The sequence below is a fragment of the Beta vulgaris genome, chromosome 3 (assembly GCF_026745355.1).
Source record: "Beta vulgaris subsp. vulgaris cultivar EL10 chromosome 3, EL10.2, whole genome shotgun sequence".
Classification (NCBI taxonomy): Eukaryota; Viridiplantae; Streptophyta; class Magnoliopsida; order Caryophyllales; family Amaranthaceae; genus Beta; species Beta vulgaris.
This window is the reverse complement of record NC_079204.1, coordinates 56,663,554-56,681,900: the sequence shown is the minus strand read 5'-3', so window position 1 is coordinate 56,681,900 and position 18,347 is coordinate 56,663,554. Positions and strand designations below refer to the sequence as shown.

The following is an 18,347-nucleotide window of genomic DNA, read 5'->3' as shown; positions in this document are numbered from 1 at the left end:
CGAGTGACCCCCTACCAGAGAGTCATGGTACTCTTTCAATAGAGTGGTGACCGGAGAAGACCCTTTTGGAATCACTAGCCTTCCTTTGTAGAATAACGTGCCATGGAGAAGGGTGTAGCCTTTTGGAACATGTTTTTCCTCTTGTATGTCTCAGGTGAGCTGAGAAATAAAAGGATCTTGCAGAATTTGAGTTTGGAGCTGCTCCCAAGGCACATGGCAGGTAGTGAGGAGTGCTCCCAATTTAGCACAGTGGTCTTGTCTAGACAAGGCGTCGACCACTACACTCGTGGAGCCGGACCGGTATATGATGTCAAAAGTGAAACCCATGAGTTCACTAACCCATCGTTGATACTCCGGCTCTATATGCCGTTGTTGCATATCATCAATCAGGTTTTCGTCTCCGGCTTTGGTGTATACAAAAAGCCGTTTTATGTTCGTCTCCGGCTTTCATCCGAATTTGGTGATAATCGAACTTGAGGTCCAGCTTGGCAAAAAGCGATGGCCCCCAGAGCTCGTCAAGAAGCTCATCAATGATGGGTACGGGGTACTTATCTTCAACGCTCTACAATCAACGCAAAAACGCCAAGACCCGTCTTTCTTTTTTACCAACAAAACCGGGCTTGAGAATGGGCTAGTGGAGGGCCTTATGATTCCGGCTTGGAGCATATCATCAATCAGGTGTTCGATTTCATCTTTCTGGATTTGGGGGTATCGGTAGGGGGCAGAAACTTATGGGATCGGTGTCGTCTTTAAGGATGATGGGGTCTTCATGACCACGGATAGAGAGAGAATATGTGGTGGTAGTATGAGAGAGTAGATTGAATGTAAAGAGGGGCATTGTTAAAAGGGTTAGGTTTCTTTTGTGGTGGTAAGTTTCCATCCGATTCAATTCAATTAAGAAGCCCCCACCCTTTTTGGCTAAGGTTCTCATCATAGCTTTTAGAGATATCAAGGATCTGCCAAGGGACGGGTCACCCCTCAACGTGACAGTCTCACTGCCAATGTTAAATTTCAGCACAATGAGCAGACATGGTACCTAATTTAGCTAGCCATTGAATACCTAAGATAAGATCAGAGTTACCTAGGTTCAATGACATCAAGGGTGTCCCTGTAGGTGGAGGAGGACGGATTTACATTCTCCTTGTCCCATGACTGCTTCTCCGGTGCCGAGTGTCACGCCAAATCCATGTGTTGGGGTGACCGGAATGCCCAATTTATGGACGGTGGTGAGGGAGATAAAATTATGGGGGCCCCTGGATCCACCATAACCACCATGCCCTGGTGGTTGACTCTCATTCTGAGCTTCAAAGTTTGGGGTGTGTCAAAACCCATAATGGAATTTAAGGAAATTTCTGTTTGGAGGTGGGCTGGTGGTGTTGCCTCCCATCCTTGTGCTACACCCTCCACATCACAGGTTAGGAGGTATATGATGTCAAAAGTGAAACCCATGAGTTCACTAACCCATCGTTGATACTCCGGCTCTATATGTCGTTGTTGCATGAGAAATTTCAGACTTTGTTGATCGGTTTTGATGATGAACCTCCGCCCTAGAAGGTAGTGCCTCCATTTCAACACGGCTAACACAATAGCCATCAATTCGAGAGGCAAGGACTCTCCAAAGAAATGTCTCACTCTATTACAAAATTCAAGATGATTTTCTCTCTCTAAACAGCTCTTATTTATAGCTGTAAAGCTCAGATAATTACAATAACTAACTTGTCAGGGTGACAGCAAATCACAGCAGAATATTCCTCTTGCTCAAGGCTGAGTGTGAGGTGGCCAAATGTTGTGCATTTCCTTCTCTACCCCTCCTGACGTAGGTAATTAGAGGCTTAGTAGTGACTCCACTATGATTCCTTGCAGTTTGTTAAATTTTACTTCCCCATTAACTCCTTCATGCTCCTCGATTTAACTCACCAGCATTAGATATGAGTAGCTGGTCGTCAATTGTGGTTAGTAAATAATGGTACAGGTTCTGGTAGCTGCAGGTAGGAGTTGGGGAGGGATTAGAGGATGTTCAGATCAATCACGAGAAAGAAGGGACAGTCTTTTTTTTTTCTTTCCCAGGCCTCCTCTCCCACCCTAAATATTGGTAGGGAAGACATGGGGGAATGGTGCAGTGTAAGCCCAAGTGGTCGCCACTCACCAGTCATGGGAAGGCTTATGGGGTCGGAAGGTTATGTTATAGGGAGTTCATGGTTCCTGAACATCACCAGAATACCAGCAGCAGATGTCGTGATTGTGTCAGCTTGGCAAACCTAAATTCTTTCTTTTTTTCATGTTTAGCGTTTTTCTTTGCCAGGATTTTATCAAGGAGGCAGTTGAACAGTTCTTGTTTAATTCTAGACTTTTTGATACTTCTATTTCACCCTTCGAGTCTCCTTGCATAACATCAGTGTCACATAATTCAGAGTCGCTAATGGGATTCGCTGCATAGAGCTGTTTGTTTAAGGGAAGAGGCGAAGAGCCCCCTTTAGAGGTGAACTTGTGAATTTGTTTGCCCTTTCTAATTTGTGATTCACAGCCACCCCAAACGAATTCTTTGACACTATATGATGTTGATGCTGCAATTTCAGCTAGCGATTTGTATCTAATTTCTCTACTTCAGCTTTTGTGATATAGGTTTTTTTAAAGCCTGGAAGCATTTATGGTTGATTCCCTTAAATATTCTGATGGTGTGGTTTTGATCATTTTTCCACAGCTTCGAGAAAGCATTGCTCAAGACCAGGAAAAAACAAAATCCTTGGAAGTTCAAAAGCAAAATTTGAATAAAGAAATTGAAGAGATTACTGCTGAGAAAGATTGTACTGAAACCAAGCTAAAGAATCTGCGTAAGTTACAGGTCCAGATAACTGAAAAGCGTGCCACAAGAAGTGCTTCATTCAGAGAGCAGGAACAAAGGCATCAAGATCTCAATCAAGATTGTGAAGGTCTGTCACTCACTATAGGAAAGCATGATTGTGATTGCTTATGCTTTCATTCTTATGTTCTTTATGGGTCCCATTACTTAATGATTGTGCTAGTTGCTTTATCAAATCCCCCCCCCCCACCCCCAATAGTCCCATATCAAGATTAACGGTCATTTTTCAGGTTGTTTTATTTCATACTGTTGTATTTTCAGACACTGATGAAGAATTGAAAGAGTGGGCGGAAAAGTTTAAAGAGAGGATTTCTCAGCAGGACTTGCTAATTAGCAGGCTGGAAAGAGAAGGAGCTGACCTAGAAGAAAGAAGCAAAAATCTTAACAATACAATAAATCAGAATATCAAAGAGATCAGCAAGCTTCAGAGTGAAGCAGATGTAAGTCTCCACTTTAAGAAAGGGAAATTTTACAAGTTAATTTTGTTTTTCTAACAAGACATTACACAATGATTTGTGGTCCACGGTATTTGCGAACATGATCAACCTCAGGGTTTTGTAAAACTCATATCTTTTCCTATCACGAGCTTTGGCATCATTATTTTGATAGTGGCACTGGCATGACGAAGCTTTCCAACTACTTATTATCTTCTAAATTCTTTAACCTTTATCCATTTCTTTTGTTAATATATATTTCTTTTTGAATCTTTGGCAAACTTGCATTTACATTATACCCATCTGATCCTTTTTTTTTATGTCGAGGCTTAGTGGGGGCAGGTTGCTAAAGCTACCCATTACTGATTTTGTGCCGTTGTGGGATCAAGTGTAATAGATTGGTTTAGGGGGAGGGGTAATATGGGTAGTACAATATAACTAGGTTGGCTTGGGGAGTAAATAAGCGAGTTAGCTCTATAAATATAGGAAATTAGTAATAGGAAAAAATATGGAGATTATATTTGAGAGTTCAATTTAGTGGTTAACTTGGGATTGTGTCAAGTAACTGAGAGAACTTGAACCTATTGTTTTTTTTCTGTAATTTCCATTCTATCAATCAAAAATCATCTTCATCTTTTTTTGATTCTAGTGTGGCAGATATCCAGTTTATTACATCAAGTCTCATTGGGGAGGAGGGGGGGGGGGATATCTCCAGTGGTTTTTGGCTTGAGATAGTTGGCACGAGAAGTCCAATCCACCTCCTACCCCCTAAAAAGAAGAATCTGGACTCTTATACTCTTGTTTCAATGTTGATTCGTTATATTTAGAACTTTACATTGACTGATGGTGGATGTTATTCAATGTTATGATTCCTAGAAAACATGAGTAGGAAAAGAAATTGAGAGGGGAGAGGACTGTTTTGTTGCTCCAACACCAGTTGAGAGTTGAGACATGCATTATCTCGAGGGTCATAATGTCTGCTGAAAAGATTTCATAATAAAAAAATGGACAGTTGATGAAACCGTCAGGGCTAGACTATTCACATTGGTTACTTATACATTTTGTCAAACACAAGAATTCTTGTGAAATTCCCCTTTACAAATTTGAATGTGTTGTATGTTGCTTCTACGCTATGTTATTTACTATTTTGGATATTTCTGTTCTTTTGTCTCAGGTTCATGCTTCATTGAAGAGGGACAGAGACTCCATGATCCAAGAGCTCTTTTCTACGCATAATTTAGGCTCCCTGGCAAATGGCCCTTTCAGTGATGAAACAGCTATGAGGTGTACTAATCGTCTAGAGAAGAAAATTCTGGACCTGGAGAAGGATTTACAGGAGAAAAAGGTCAAATATACCTTATTTTTTTGTCATTTCGCAGACAATCTTTGAGCTTTCTGATGCTTGTGATGTGCAAAAGCATACATGGCCTGATATGTCTTTCAATTAGATTTAAAGCTATATGGTTCCTTTTTGTTGTTCCCACTTAGACTTTTAAGGTCAAATTTTGACCTTCTACATTTTTTTAACTAGAATTTTTTAAATTATAAAATAATTATTGACCAATTTGTTACAAAAGTACCGATATTATGATCACAGCTCTGTTGTTAGAGACTGAAAAGCAAAGTGGCAACAACAAAATAGAAATGACATTTTTAAGTGGTGGAAATAGAGGAGAGAGTTGAGGAGGAAGAATTACTCGAGGGAAGGGCGATCAGTGTTACCTAATTCACTAATCCCCCTGCGAATTGCGAACTAGGACAAGTGAATATGGCTGGTTTTGGTTTATTTTTGGCCCATTTTGGGCTATCGCGAATCCGGAAGGCAAATTAGATAGCAAATAAGGTAACACTGAGGGTGATTTTATTTCCCTGATACTAGTATCTTACAGGTTCTCAACTTTTATTCCTCTTTGACCCCTTGTTAGCATGGATGCAGGCGAAGCAGCATCATCTGTATTATGTTTGCGCTTTTGTTACTTACTATAAACCTACTCTCATTCCAACGATGTCTCAGAGCCTACAACATATTAATCTGAAAAAGTTTTTGCAGAATTCAAATGAAATAGAAATTAAGGCTGCACGGGACTCCTATGAGAATGCTGATAACCATCTTAAGGATCTTCAAGCTAAAATACGAGCGAAAGTGGACACAAAGGTTGCTACTTTTTATAAAAGATCTACTTCATTCCTCTCCACAAATGCTTACATTTCTGTCTGGACTCTTGGTTACAGAATAGAATTTCCAAACAAATTCAAGAGAAAGAGAAAGATCGCGAGTCATATGAAGCTCAGATATCTAATGTTGATATGTCTCGCTTAGATGAAAAAGAAAGGAATGCGGTATCGTATGAGCTTAGTGGCTTCCTTCTATTATGTTTTCCCTGCTTGTCTGCTACACTTTTAACTATTATGTCTGGTAATTTGTTTGCTGCAGTGTCTTGAGGTTCAGAGGAAGGAAAAACAACTTGCTGAAACAGATTTTGAATTAATTATAAGCCAAAAGCAATTTGAATCGGTTAACATAGACAACAAGATCAAATCTTTGAATCGAGAAAGAGATGTCTTGTCTAGTGATTCTGAGAATAGAATAAAATTGGCAGTGAAGAAAACAGAGTTGGAAAATCAAAAGAAAAAGTTGAATAAAATGTCAGTCCACGTGTTTTCTACTGTTTCAAGTCCTTCAACTTTTGTACATTAACTGTAGTCATTTGTATTTTTAAACTTCTGTGCTGTCTAATATTCCTTTGAACTGAACATATTGTGTGCTATTTCTAGAATGGATGAGCACAAGGATAAGATTAGAGGAGTGCTAAAAGGGAGACTCCCACATTTGAAGGACTTGAAGAATGAAATTTTCCAATTGTTAAGGTTGGTTTCAAGCTGTTGAAGTATTAGTTTGATCTTTTGCTTTGTTTTATTTTTCTTGATTTTGCTATGCACCGATATAAGTGAAATAGGATATGGTTGGTTCCTAACCCCTAAATGAGGTAAACCATATAATTAGGGTTGTATTTATTAGCTAAAAGATTGACTTGTAAAATGAAGAAGTTTCTACAACATAATCTTTATAGTATATGGAAATGGACTATCATTTCTGATATGAATGCTTACTCTTGTTAGAGAAACTCCAAAATTACCCCCCTGCAAACCAAAAATGTTCATGACAGTTGCGGAAATGGTAAAAAGTCTCCTCTTTGTAACCACTAAAGGAAATGATACCTAAAAATTTTACCCTTTTTTTTTTCTAACTATATCCAGATTTATTCTAAAATATAAGGTGTTAAAAAGTTTTGTTCTTGAGCCTTGTGTGGATAGCTTGTCTGGAAAGGCTAAACCAAACCAGAGGTTGAAGAGTACTTCTATGTTTTTCATCCCAATGAAGATATTCTTCTAACCCCTAGGCTATAGCTTGACCTTTGAATTTCACGATTCCATGTGCAGCTTTACAAGCAACGAGCTTAAAGACCTTAGCCTCAAGTCCCGTGAAGCTGAAAAGGAAGTTGACAAGTTACATTTGAAGATCCAGGAAGTTAATGATAATTCAATCAAAATGCGAAAAGATATGGACTGTAAGTTTGATTTTGAATTTTAATAGATATGAACTGTAAGTTTAATTTTGAAATTTAATGGGAAGATAATATTGTAGAGGCTAAGCTTTAACTCCCTTCATCACCATGTATGTGAAACAGCAGTTTTGCACAAAGATTAAGGATGATTTTAATAATTGGAATTTTTTTGAACTGTACTGGTATGTCATGCTCAGCCGTGTTATCAAAGGTTTTGATCCATGGTTGAACTTTAGCTTTCCATTTCTCATGTTGAAACCTTCTCTTCCTGGAATATGTTTGTATATATGAAGTACAAACAAATTAAGAGGAAGAAATACCTTCAATTTCTGGTCAATCATGTGAAGCTTTTACAGTCAACTGCACCATTGTGAGTCTGTGACTGCCATCTTATTAACCTATCTATTATGTTTCTTCTTGTTTAATTTACAGCTAGGAAGAGGGTCATTGAGTCAACACTTCAATCACTGGATCAGCAGTATTTTGGAGTTGAATCCTATCTTCAAGCCTTGAATAGGGCCAAAGAGAAAAGAGATGACCTGAAAAGGTTGGTACTATGATGTTCTCTAAAAGCATGTCTGACCTTTCATTTGTGTACTAATGTTCTAGTTACTCGGTGCAGTAAATGTAGCGTGGCAGATGGTATGCGCCAAATGTTTGAACCTTTTCTACAGATTGCTCGAAGCGAACATATTTGCCCTGTCTGTGAACGCCCTTTTTCTGCTGAAGAGGAGGATGAGTTTGTCCAGAAGGTAGGCAGTGTTGTCCCCGAATATTGGATTATCCCTTAGTCTATGCATTTGTGGCCAAGAGTCATTGGCAGTTACTCTCTTCAATCACTTGGGTAAGATTGCATACATTTGGCTCCTTGCCTCAGTGTAGGCAAGGAGCCTTATGAGGGACTTGGGTAATATTTGCGGTATTGATATGGTTGGATGTCTACTTTACTGAATACTCTTTTTTTCTTATTATTATTATTTTGTTGCTTGATCTTGAAGGTAGTGATCTCTGCAGTGTCTTTCTTTATTTTGACAAGATGTCCTTCATTCTGTTTATTTACAGCAAAGAGCCGTAGTTTCTGATTCTGCACAGCGTATGAAAGCAGTGGGCACAGAGTCTGCAAATATTGATTCCATTTTCAAGCAGTTGGACAACCTCCGTGTGGTGTATGAAGAGTATATTAAAATTAGTAAAGAGACAATACCTCAAGCAGAGGCAAAATCATCTGAATTAAATAAAGAATTGGATCAGAAGACACAAGCACTTGATGATGTAATTTTTTTGCTTGTTTTGTCTATCTTCCAGCAATTATGCTAGTCTTGTCTTCTAGATTTATCCACTTTGCTTGTGTGCGAAAGGAACTTAACTAGCTCGATCTTATCTCACGTGAAGTATTCTGTTTCAAGTTGCCCGCTGGTGGTGATGTCTGAGTTGAGATGTAGATTATTATATTGGCATATACATCTTGTGGACATTTAATCATTTGCCTATTAATAATCTTTGATATCTCCTAGATAGATTGTTAGCATCATGTTTTGTGTAATTTGGGTGATAAGTTCTAAAGGTATATCTTTGCCTTTCTTTTTTCAGACTAAGTGCTTGAGCTGATGTAGCTTTCTCTATGTTCCCCACTTGGAATTTAAGATTGTGTTGCAAAGAGATTGAGTAGACGATGTTTTATCTAAAATGATACACTTTTCTGTTTAATCTAACATTTTTTCTTAATGAAGATTTTAGGTGTAGTTGCCCAAGTACAGGCTGACAAGGATTCAATTGAGTCCTTGATGCCGCATGCGGAAACAGCAAACAGGCATTTCCTAGAGATACAATCCTTGCAAAAACAACTGGATGATTTGGAGGGCATGCTTGATTATAGAGGGGCCATTGCTAGATCAATTGAGGAAATAAAGTCAGAGCTTGATAATCTACAAAACACGAAGTATATATCTTTCTGATTTATATGTTTTTTTATATGGTAGAGCATGCTATGTATCTCGTCTATTCGGAGATAAGAAATTCTATTCTCTCTCTCTCTCTCTCTATCTCTCTCTCTCTCTCTCTCTCTATATATATATATATATATATATATATATATATATATCTATATATATATATATAATATATATATACATATTATATCATAGGAATCCTCTTCAATTTCTGCTTCATTATGGAGCATGATATGTATCTCTTCTCTTCTGAGATAGAAGCCCTTGGACTAGGAGCATGAGGAGATAAGAAGATGAATTTGACTTCAAGCTCGATACTGATGTTTGAAGATGTGTACTTCGTGCTAGCTCATTGCTTGCAGAATATACATGTTTATTACCTTTATCATATATTAATGTACCTTTGCCCTTAAGAGAGCAAGAAAAACTCACATTCTCGGTTGACAAGTGTCCTTTTCCCATTTGCTTTCTCTTTTTTAATTTACTTTATTAAATTGGACAAATGTCCAGCAATGATTATGAAAGTGCAATGTGCACTCGCACTGCAAGAGACTGAGAACTTGCACAGCTTTACTTGTTTAATATGGCATTTGACTGCAATTTGTCTCATGGTTAGGGCTTTTTACTGTGTGCTGTCCAGGGATATTATTCAAGATGATATAGAGAAGTTAAGAGAGGAAAAAAAGAACATCCTGGAAGATATAGCTACTGCTAACTTACGGATGTATGCAAGTAGAGAGGAGAAACTGAAAGCTGTTCCTGTACTAGAAAATCTTAAGAAGGTGGAGGATGAGCTTGAACGTTTGATGGAGGAGAGAAGTTTATTTGAGCTTGAGGAGAAGGTAAACCATAGAACCTAGGGTTCTAGTAAAATTTATCATTACTGTACTACCTTGATCATATGCATGGATAATGTCGATTTTTCTACAATACCTACTGTTCCATCCCAAAATTCTGCTACTCCTGAAATTGTGATTTACCATTAGTTCTATTTTGAGGGGAGGGGGAGGATGCTTCTTAGCAGGTTGTTGCAGGGAAGGCATGAAAAATATATTACTATTTCTGCAGAAGTGGTTAATATTTTTTTGAGTCGGTTACGTGCTTGATTAGAGAATCATCATCCATTCTGTAGTTGAGGGTCTTATACTTTTTAGCTTTCTACGCATTTGGAAGTATCAATTATGAGGAAGTCATATCTCTGTGTTGGTTCCAGGACATCTCAAAAAACTGCGTTAGCCAAGAGGACACTCTTGGATGAATATTATGCCTATGAGGGCTTTACACCTGTTGCCTGTATTTTGTTAATTGTTGAAATGACTTTCTGATAGTCTCTTGGTTATACAGAAAGAGGGTCTTAAGTTAAGCGCAGGGCCATATTCTACCTTTGTGGTCTTATCAATGTTTTTCTCTTTTGCTGTGGAATACCTGCAGAAATAAATTAATTGAAGTTTTTACTGGTTCATGTTTCATGATTAGCTCCCATACCTCACCCACCAGCCATTCAAGTGGTTGTCAAATATTAGAGAATGAAATGTAATTCAGTAATATGTGAGAATAATCTTATTTTGAAAAGATCCAACAAGGGTGGGCCTATGATAAGACCACAAGCATTTTTTTAACACTCTTGATGATGCATTCAAATAAAACAATAAAGATATATTTATTAATGCTTTTAGCTATGGTTGATTCAAAGCCTATTTGAAACCTTAAACAATCATATGCAGAAGAAACATCACTGTCAAACCGAGAAGACAAGGTTGTAGGATTCAAGTAAATGACAACGGGACTCACTAAAAAATGGAAAAAGCAGTGTTTCAGAGGATTTGTTCGACTAGATAGGTAATTAGGATGATTTTGCCATTTGTTCTTTCAGAATACAACAAAGTTGTCCGCCTACTGAACTATTTTGCTATATGAGATGACAACATTCCAAAATAAAATGTGAATACAAAGACTTATACTTCCTACAAATCCTTAATCTATTTTTTTCTATTTTATCAATTATTAGCTTCTATGCATATGTCCAATGTATTTAGTCTCATAAGTAGATCAGATCTATTTTGATTTGATGATAGTGGCCACTCTGTTACTTGTTCTCAATCTTTATTTCTTATCATTGGTATTCATCATAAACAAGAGCATATTATTTCTCCTGTTTTTGTCCAATGGTCATCAGTTGTGATTGTAATCATTGTATATCTTCAATTTGCCTAATTTATTTGGGACACCGCATATGGATATGTTGACAACATTACTCTTAGTCCACTTTTGTTGAACATAGTAAAAGTTGGACTTATATTTAACAATTTTATAATCGGTTTCAATTCTGTTAGATCCAGGGAAAAAAAACGCGCTCGCGGTCGCGTTCGCGGGAACGGTCGCGTTGTCGCGGGAACGGCTTGTAACGGCGAAATAGAACGTTTCGCGGCCGTCGCGGCGTGAATTTTTTAAAAAAATTCACATTAATATGTTTTAACCTTATTTGCATTTTTTTAGTTTATGAAACATTATTACAACATAATATCATCAAATCTAATAGAATATCATGTTTCCTCAACTATATAATTAAATCATAAAAAAAATTTGGCCAATGTTTGAAAAGAACGGATGTAACGGGGATAAAATCGTTCTAATGCGGCGAGTTCGCGTTACGGAATGGACAACGCGGCGAGTTCGCGTTACGGAACGGACAACGCGGCGAGAAGTACGTGAATTTTATTATGGCGTTCCGTAACGGGATTTCGCGGAACGGCAAATCCAAAATCCGTTACAGAATGGCCGTTCTGTAACGGAACGGGAGAGTTTTGATTCCCTGGTTAGATCTACCATTGATATTATTTTTTTTTGATTTATTGTAGATTAAAAGACATAAAAGTGGAGTAATTTGATTCATCTTGAATATAACTTTATGACTTGAAGTTAGATTCTTTTGATATATGCAGCAACTTGCAGAAGCCATCAAACCTTTAACCATAGAAACAAAGAAACTGTCAGATGATCATGATGCTCTTAAAAAAGGACTTAATTGCGAACTCGAGCAGCATGCTGAACTAACAAGAAATAAGCGGCAGGAAGTCCGAGACCTCCTCAAACTCAACTCCAAGATCAAAGAGTACATGGCTCAATCCCGTCTTTGTTATTTGTTTTCATTTCTTGTGTAATTTTTGCATGTTGGAATATTCCATAACACTCTCCTAACAGGTATGATGAGATAAAAAAAGTAGAGCGCTTAAAGGAGCTCCAAATAAGAAATTCACAGTCAGAATCACAGCTTCAGAACGGTAATCAAAGGAAGAAGAATATATCTGTTGAACTGAAAAGCGCCGAGGAAACCAAGCAGAGCGAAGAGTTACTGAGACGTAATATTGATGACAACATTATGTATAGGAAAGTAAAAGCTAGAGTAGATGAGCTGACTCGTGAGCTTGAGTTACTGGAACAGAGACAAGTACAGATTGGTAGTGAGAAAACAATCGAGTCTGATCTATTAAAATTAAATCAAGAAAGAGAGAGGCTTCTGTCAGAGGTACTCTTAATCTTGATATCGGTTTTACTGTAGTCATTGTTCATTCTCTCTTTTGATTCTTTGTAATAACCTTTACTATTTTCCATCTGTTTTAGTATAGTCAGATGATATGTGGTTACTTGCAGCGGTAGGGTGATTTTGGTTTTGCTTAATAAGAGTAATGACCTGTCTGAACCTAATTACTTGGAGTCTTGAATTTTATCTTACTATCAGATTCCAGTCATATATGGTTTTATCAAAAGGTTTAATCAGATGAAAGGCTACAATCTTTTCAATTAATTAGATATTCTGTGATGCATTTTGCAATACTTGAAGTTTGTTGGCCTTTTACTTAAGCATCTATGCTGGTGGGACCCAAGCTTTCTATACTGAGTTCGGCGTACAGATGTATCATGACAATCTAGCCTTAGGGCCCTTTACTTTGCTGCATGAAAAATAAGGAACATAAGTTCCGTTACCTGCCACTCCTGCTTATGTGGTACTGCTTTAGCAATTATACAGTATACTACCTCCTTATTCTTATGAGCTGCACCTCTTTGACTCATACTTGTTGATGCACAACTTTGACTATTAATGTATTTAATTTTTCATTAAAAGTTGATATCTTGAAAATGTACTTTGGCTCAATCAACATCATACATCACCCTTTTGTACATCTTAGTTAAAATTTCCACTCAAAGTATATCCTCTTATTCTTCTGCATGCATTTCTACCTTTGTTTTGGCACTTCTTTTGTCTGCTCATGGAGCCATCTTTCATATCTTTCTTAGAATTTCTTACTTTATGTTTGTCATATAAAAAAAGGTGACATGTCGTTCTATATGCTTCTACATGAAATAATTATCCGAGTTGGTGTTAGATAGCCAAAAGATGTAGGGTTTATTAATAAAAATTAACTTCTGTTGCTTCTGCAGTTGAATAAAATTCATGGAACAATGTCAGTGTATGAGAGTAATATCTCAAAAAGTAAGATTGATCTCAAACAGCCACAGTACAAGGATATAGACAAACGCCACTTCGACCAACTAATCCAGCTCAAGGTACCTTCCACATAGCTTTTGCATTTTTTTTATTTAAGCTCCTTGAGTTACATTATTGAGTGGTGTCTCTGTCTGACAGACTACAGAAATGGCAAATAAAGATCTTGATCGATACTATAATGCTCTTGACAAGTAAGCACTTTCTCATTATTCAAGTACTATTCATTTTATTTGGAAGTATGCTTTCCTTTCTAAAATTATTTGTTCTTAAAAATTGCGACATCTAATGTATTGGCTTGGTCTATGTAGAGATTGTTGCCATATTTCATTGTCATGTTTCTTTTGCTCGTGAGGTTATCTATTAGGTGTACAGCCTACATTGTTTTTGTCTCAAAATTTGCTGCTTTTTTAACAAGGATACCATCTTACGAGTTTCTTTTTTTTTTTGGCCGTGAATTCTATTTTTCAGGGTTAATTATTAACTTGTAGCAGACTCAAATCTTTTTCGCTTTTGTGTATTAGATTCCAGAAAGTTTGTGAATGCATCTCATGCATATTTTTTTGGTGCTTTCTATCAGCTTTCTATGCTAGTTGCTAGTGTTAATATCTACTATAGCTCAGATACTGAGTTTACCTTCCTTCAGGGCACTCATGCGTTTCCACACTATGAAAATGGAAGAAATAAATAAAATCATTCGGGAACTCTGGCAGCAAACATACAGAGGTCAAGACATTGATTACATATACATACATTCGGATTCTGAAGGTGTTGGAACTAGATCTTACAGTTATAAGGTAATAGCATATTCTTGTCAAGATCTGATGCTTCAATGAGGCCCTCTAACTTCATGGTATCTATCTTGACATAGCTACAATATCTTTTTAGGTGCTCATGCAGACGGGTGATGCAGAACTGGAAATGCGAGGAAGGTGCAGTGCTGGCCAGAAGGTGAGATTGTCAAATAAAGCTTGCATGTCGCTACCCCATAGATATTGCCTGTACTTTGTTTTATAGTTTCTTTGTTCTTATGACATTATACTTCCATGAAACTGCGTATCTAGGTTCTTGCTTCACTTATTATAAGGTTGGCCCTAGCAGAAACTTTCTGCCTGAATTGTGGTATTTTAGCACTTGATGAGCCAACAACAAACTTGGATGGCCCAAATTCTGAGAGTTTGGCTGCTGCTCTTCTTAGGTATACAAACATAATATATGCCACCGTCACGTGTTTCTACTACTGATTCAGTAAGTTCTAATCATGTTACTTTTGGCTCATCCTTTTCAAGAATCATGGAGGACAGGAAAGGCCAGGAAAATTTTCAGCTGATTGTGATTACTCATGATGAGCGATTTGCTCAACTAATTGGACAACGGCAGCATGCGGAGAAATATTACCGAGTTTACAAAGATGAGCAGTAAGGGCCTTCTTTCTACCTGCTACCTTATGCTACTTCCCTACTATACATAGTTGTCTTATATTCAAGTTTGTCCCCGATGGATATGTTTCGTATTCCAATTCTTTTAGAAACAGTTAACACATCATGTATCTCAAAACGCAGTAACAACGAAATTTTGATAGTAGTTGAGCAAGCAACAACCGTTCACAATGGTCACAGGTTTGAAGTTCATGGGGAGCATGGTGAGTTTGGAGGGGATGTTAATTGGGCTGTACTTGCACCTAAGATAGGTGGCTCGGCCCAAGAATCATATGTACCTTATTTTGAAAAAGTAAAGAAAATTCTACTTCTGATAGGAGTTGGCTGTGAACTAGAAAAATTGGCTGATCATAATTCATAGCACTAAGTATTCCCCACATGTGCAATATGCCAAATCAAGTACACCCAACAATATGGTGCATGCTTGGGCGATGGTTGAATAAAGGAATATTCTGTCTGAATTTTATAACTACTTAAATTGAATGTCCTGTTGTGGAGGATCATTAAAGAATTAAAGGAGATAGACAAAGAAGGAAAACAGAACTAGTATGTTGTTGTCACCTTTTAGGAATTGTTGTAATAGACTAGCCTAGGGGCACTTTCGGTAATGCACAGTAGTTTATTATGATGAGCTCGGGGAGGATGGCAGCTAAGCTAGCTAGAGGAGAGAGTAGGAAATGTATGGAAAATCTGCTATAATAGAGGAGAGTAGAAAGAGAAGAGAATCAAAAATTTCTCGAGTGAATTTTACTTTCGCTTAGTTTGTAGTTGGGACTTGGGAATGTCCAGCCACTCGAATGTCTGGGATTGTGATTTCCTTGGTGATGATGTAATTGCATTGCTATTACAATCAATTCCATTTCCCCTCAAATTCTCTTCTTCTTTAAGTTAATCTTCATCTTCTTCCTTCAGATTTACTGTCCAGATTATCAGTTCATTAAAGTTGTGCAGTGGTGTTGAGCCTCTTAGGCTCAGGCCATAGTCTGTCAGAGGTAGAGGGCTCAAACGTTGCTATTCATGGAATCTAGCAAACAGGGGGTACACAAGTCAAAAAATATTAAGGGCTTAGAGTTTGATTTTGGTCATGGCTTGATGAAACATGGAGGTTCAGGTGACCCCTTGGCCATTATTAAGAGCTTTAAGGACAGGGTGGCAATTCGGAAGGAGGTAAAGATAGCAGCAAGATGAGGAGGACTGTGGTTCTAACAAGTCTGGGGGGAGTGAATAAGCTACATGTGACCTTTGTGGTAATGGCCATAGACAGGAACGTTGTAGCAACAGAAGATGTCATTGTGGGTGGTGACCAGGGAAATGCGTCTTTCAGGAAGGACATGGAATGGCAAGGATAGATGTAGCAGCAGGCAGTGCATGACCTTTCCGAATGTTATATATTAATCCCAACTTATCCTAAATTTCTAGTTTAACTTGTTGTCAAACTCAAAAACTCATTTTTGTTTACGAAATTGCCTCTAAATATCATCTTTTATTAAAGTAAATTTTCATGTTTGATATTTATCAACGTGTGAAACTACATTAACATGTGATTCTACTATACAGTAACGAAAATTAATGTTTTCAAAAGTAGGGTTTCTTTGGGAAAAGTTTGCTGCTTCAGAAAAAATCTAAAAGTTTATGAATAAGATTTTGATCTTTATAAAAAAAATGACTCTTTAAAGATTTCAGGTAAATAATCCTAGAATGTTGCCATAACACTCAAAAATCTATATCATTTCATGTAAAAGGGCAATAGTTTCCTCCACTTATTAGTTAAAACGCTTTGACTTTTGCATTATTCATATATTAATCTTGACCGAAACTTTTGGACTAGTATTTAAAGCAAATTCTAGCATGTGAATTGTTAGATTTATCTTAATGTATACTTACACAATATCAACTTCCATCATTTTCACTAATAGATACTTAAAGATATCCCTGATGTAAGTTACTTATTGGTAAGTGCGAACGTCAAACTGTTGTAGTACAACTAATAAAAGACAGGATGGTACTTTCTATAGTTTAATTGAAATACAAATATGAGAGATACTTCAGTTAATTGTTCTTTTTTCATTTGTTGGCAGAAATAGGTTCTTTTTATTTGTCTGCATACTAGTTAAGAGGGAAAGGCGGGGGAAGAACGAGAGGGAAGAGAAAGTAGCGGAAGGGGAGGGGAGGGAAGAGTGAGCTTGATATTTTTTTGTTAATCTTTCTAACATTGGAGGAACTGGTTTTAGTAAGAGGGGAAGGAAATTGAATCTTTTCCATTCTCCTCTTCACTTCCCATGTATCGAAACAAGAGAGTTGATTTTTTTTTGGGGGGGGGGGGGGGGGGGGGTGTTCTTTCTAGTTTTTCTATGGGAAAGTAATTCATATTTGATGTTTAAACTACTTTGTTGCAGTCAACATAGCATAATTACTGCTCAAGAGATCTTTGATTGAAGTTCCTCAAGATGGTCATCCTCAACTCACTCATGTTTGTCACTTGTACTGAATCTTCATATTGCTCAGTTTGGGTTGTACAGATATTAGAAAATGAGAGGAATAGGGGGGGTGTTCTTTCTAGTTTTTCTATGGGAAAGTAATTCATATTTGATGTTTAAACTACTTTGTTGCAGTCAACATAGCATAATTACTGCTCAAGAGATCTTTGATTGAAGTTCCTCAAGATGGTCATCCTCAACTCACTCATGTTTGTCACTTGTACTGAATCTTCATATTGCTCAGTTTGGGTTGTACAGATATTAGAAAATGAGAGGAATATGTGTTAGCACGCATTGAGACTAGTTCTTCCGAAAGAATGTTGTTCTGTAAGATCTGCACAAGTTTTACTGTACAGTAGTGTGGTTAGTTTGAAGCTATTCTTGATAATCTGAGTTAATCCATGTTCACTACTTTTCTTAGCTGAAAGGTCTTATCACTTGAGAATTCAACATGAAGGAAAATTTAGTTACAGCTAGTTATTTGTATGTGCCCATCATATGGCAAGTTCAAGCTGTTAGTCTGTTACCCTTGACTAGCCGATTTCCGGAAAGTTTTTAGGCCGGTAAACGAAATATTATACTTCCTCCATTTCGTTTTAAATGCAATAAATGAATATTTTATATCTCACAAAAAATACCCATTTGTTGCATTTAAAACGAAACAGAGGAAGTACATAATATATTAATATGTTATTAGAGTTTCATGATTCTTTTATCTCTTCATTTAGAAGTAATATGCCACATTTGACGTTTACAATCGACTCTCAAGTTGTACGATAAATTTCTTCCATCAGATCATATTGAGAACTAAAATAAGATTATTTTACGGAGTATATTTTGTTGAGAAATCTAGAAATATTATTTTGACGTTATAACGATCTATATAATATTTTATAAGAATTGTAGTTGAATTTTGTGAATTTTCACTACTGAAAGTCAAATGTGGCTCATTGTTTGGGAACTAATCCGGTAGGATAAACCAAAGATTGCTTACATAATCTTTACCATTCCAAGGAATTCCCAATACATGGGAACAAAAAGTTTGCAGTGTTGTCTCTGAACAAGAAGAAAAATGATATTTTATCAGGGATTGAATATAAGATTCAGCATCTTTATGG

The 18,347-nt window shown here is 37.1% G+C and overlaps 1 protein-coding gene across 1 annotated transcript in view; it reads left to right on the top strand.

The window, feature by feature from the left end:
• LOC104889779 (DNA repair protein RAD50) overlaps positions 1 to 17,649 on the top strand; it is a 29,206-nt gene extending 11,557 nt beyond the window's left edge. Inside the window, exons 6-28 of the mRNA XM_010675085.3 lie at positions 2,702 to 2,930; positions 3,122 to 3,300; positions 4,469 to 4,639; positions 5,345 to 5,449; positions 5,527 to 5,634; positions 5,729 to 5,940; positions 6,070 to 6,162; positions 6,736 to 6,863; positions 7,293 to 7,407; positions 7,483 to 7,612; positions 7,923 to 8,132; positions 8,591 to 8,799; positions 9,450 to 9,651; positions 11,752 to 11,921; positions 12,011 to 12,335; positions 13,250 to 13,375; positions 13,455 to 13,507; positions 13,960 to 14,110; positions 14,202 to 14,264; positions 14,378 to 14,511; positions 14,603 to 14,731; positions 17,149 to 17,222; positions 17,365 to 17,649. Coding sequence (XP_010673387.1) covers positions 2,702 to 2,930; positions 3,122 to 3,300; positions 4,469 to 4,639; positions 5,345 to 5,449; positions 5,527 to 5,634; positions 5,729 to 5,940; positions 6,070 to 6,162; positions 6,736 to 6,863; positions 7,293 to 7,407; positions 7,483 to 7,612; positions 7,923 to 8,132; positions 8,591 to 8,799; positions 9,450 to 9,651; positions 11,752 to 11,921; positions 12,011 to 12,335; positions 13,250 to 13,375; positions 13,455 to 13,507; positions 13,960 to 14,110; positions 14,202 to 14,264; positions 14,378 to 14,511; positions 14,603 to 14,731; positions 17,149 to 17,188 — 3,282 coding nt within the window. The 3' untranslated portion in view covers positions 17,189 to 17,222; positions 17,365 to 17,649. The remainder of the gene's footprint in view (positions 1 to 2,701; positions 2,931 to 3,121; positions 3,301 to 4,468; positions 4,640 to 5,344; positions 5,450 to 5,526; positions 5,635 to 5,728; positions 5,941 to 6,069; positions 6,163 to 6,735; positions 6,864 to 7,292; positions 7,408 to 7,482; positions 7,613 to 7,922; positions 8,133 to 8,590; positions 8,800 to 9,449; positions 9,652 to 11,751; positions 11,922 to 12,010; positions 12,336 to 13,249; positions 13,376 to 13,454; positions 13,508 to 13,959; positions 14,111 to 14,201; positions 14,265 to 14,377; positions 14,512 to 14,602; positions 14,732 to 17,148; positions 17,223 to 17,364) is intronic.
• The last annotated feature ends 698 nt before the right edge of the window (positions 17,650 to 18,347 follow it).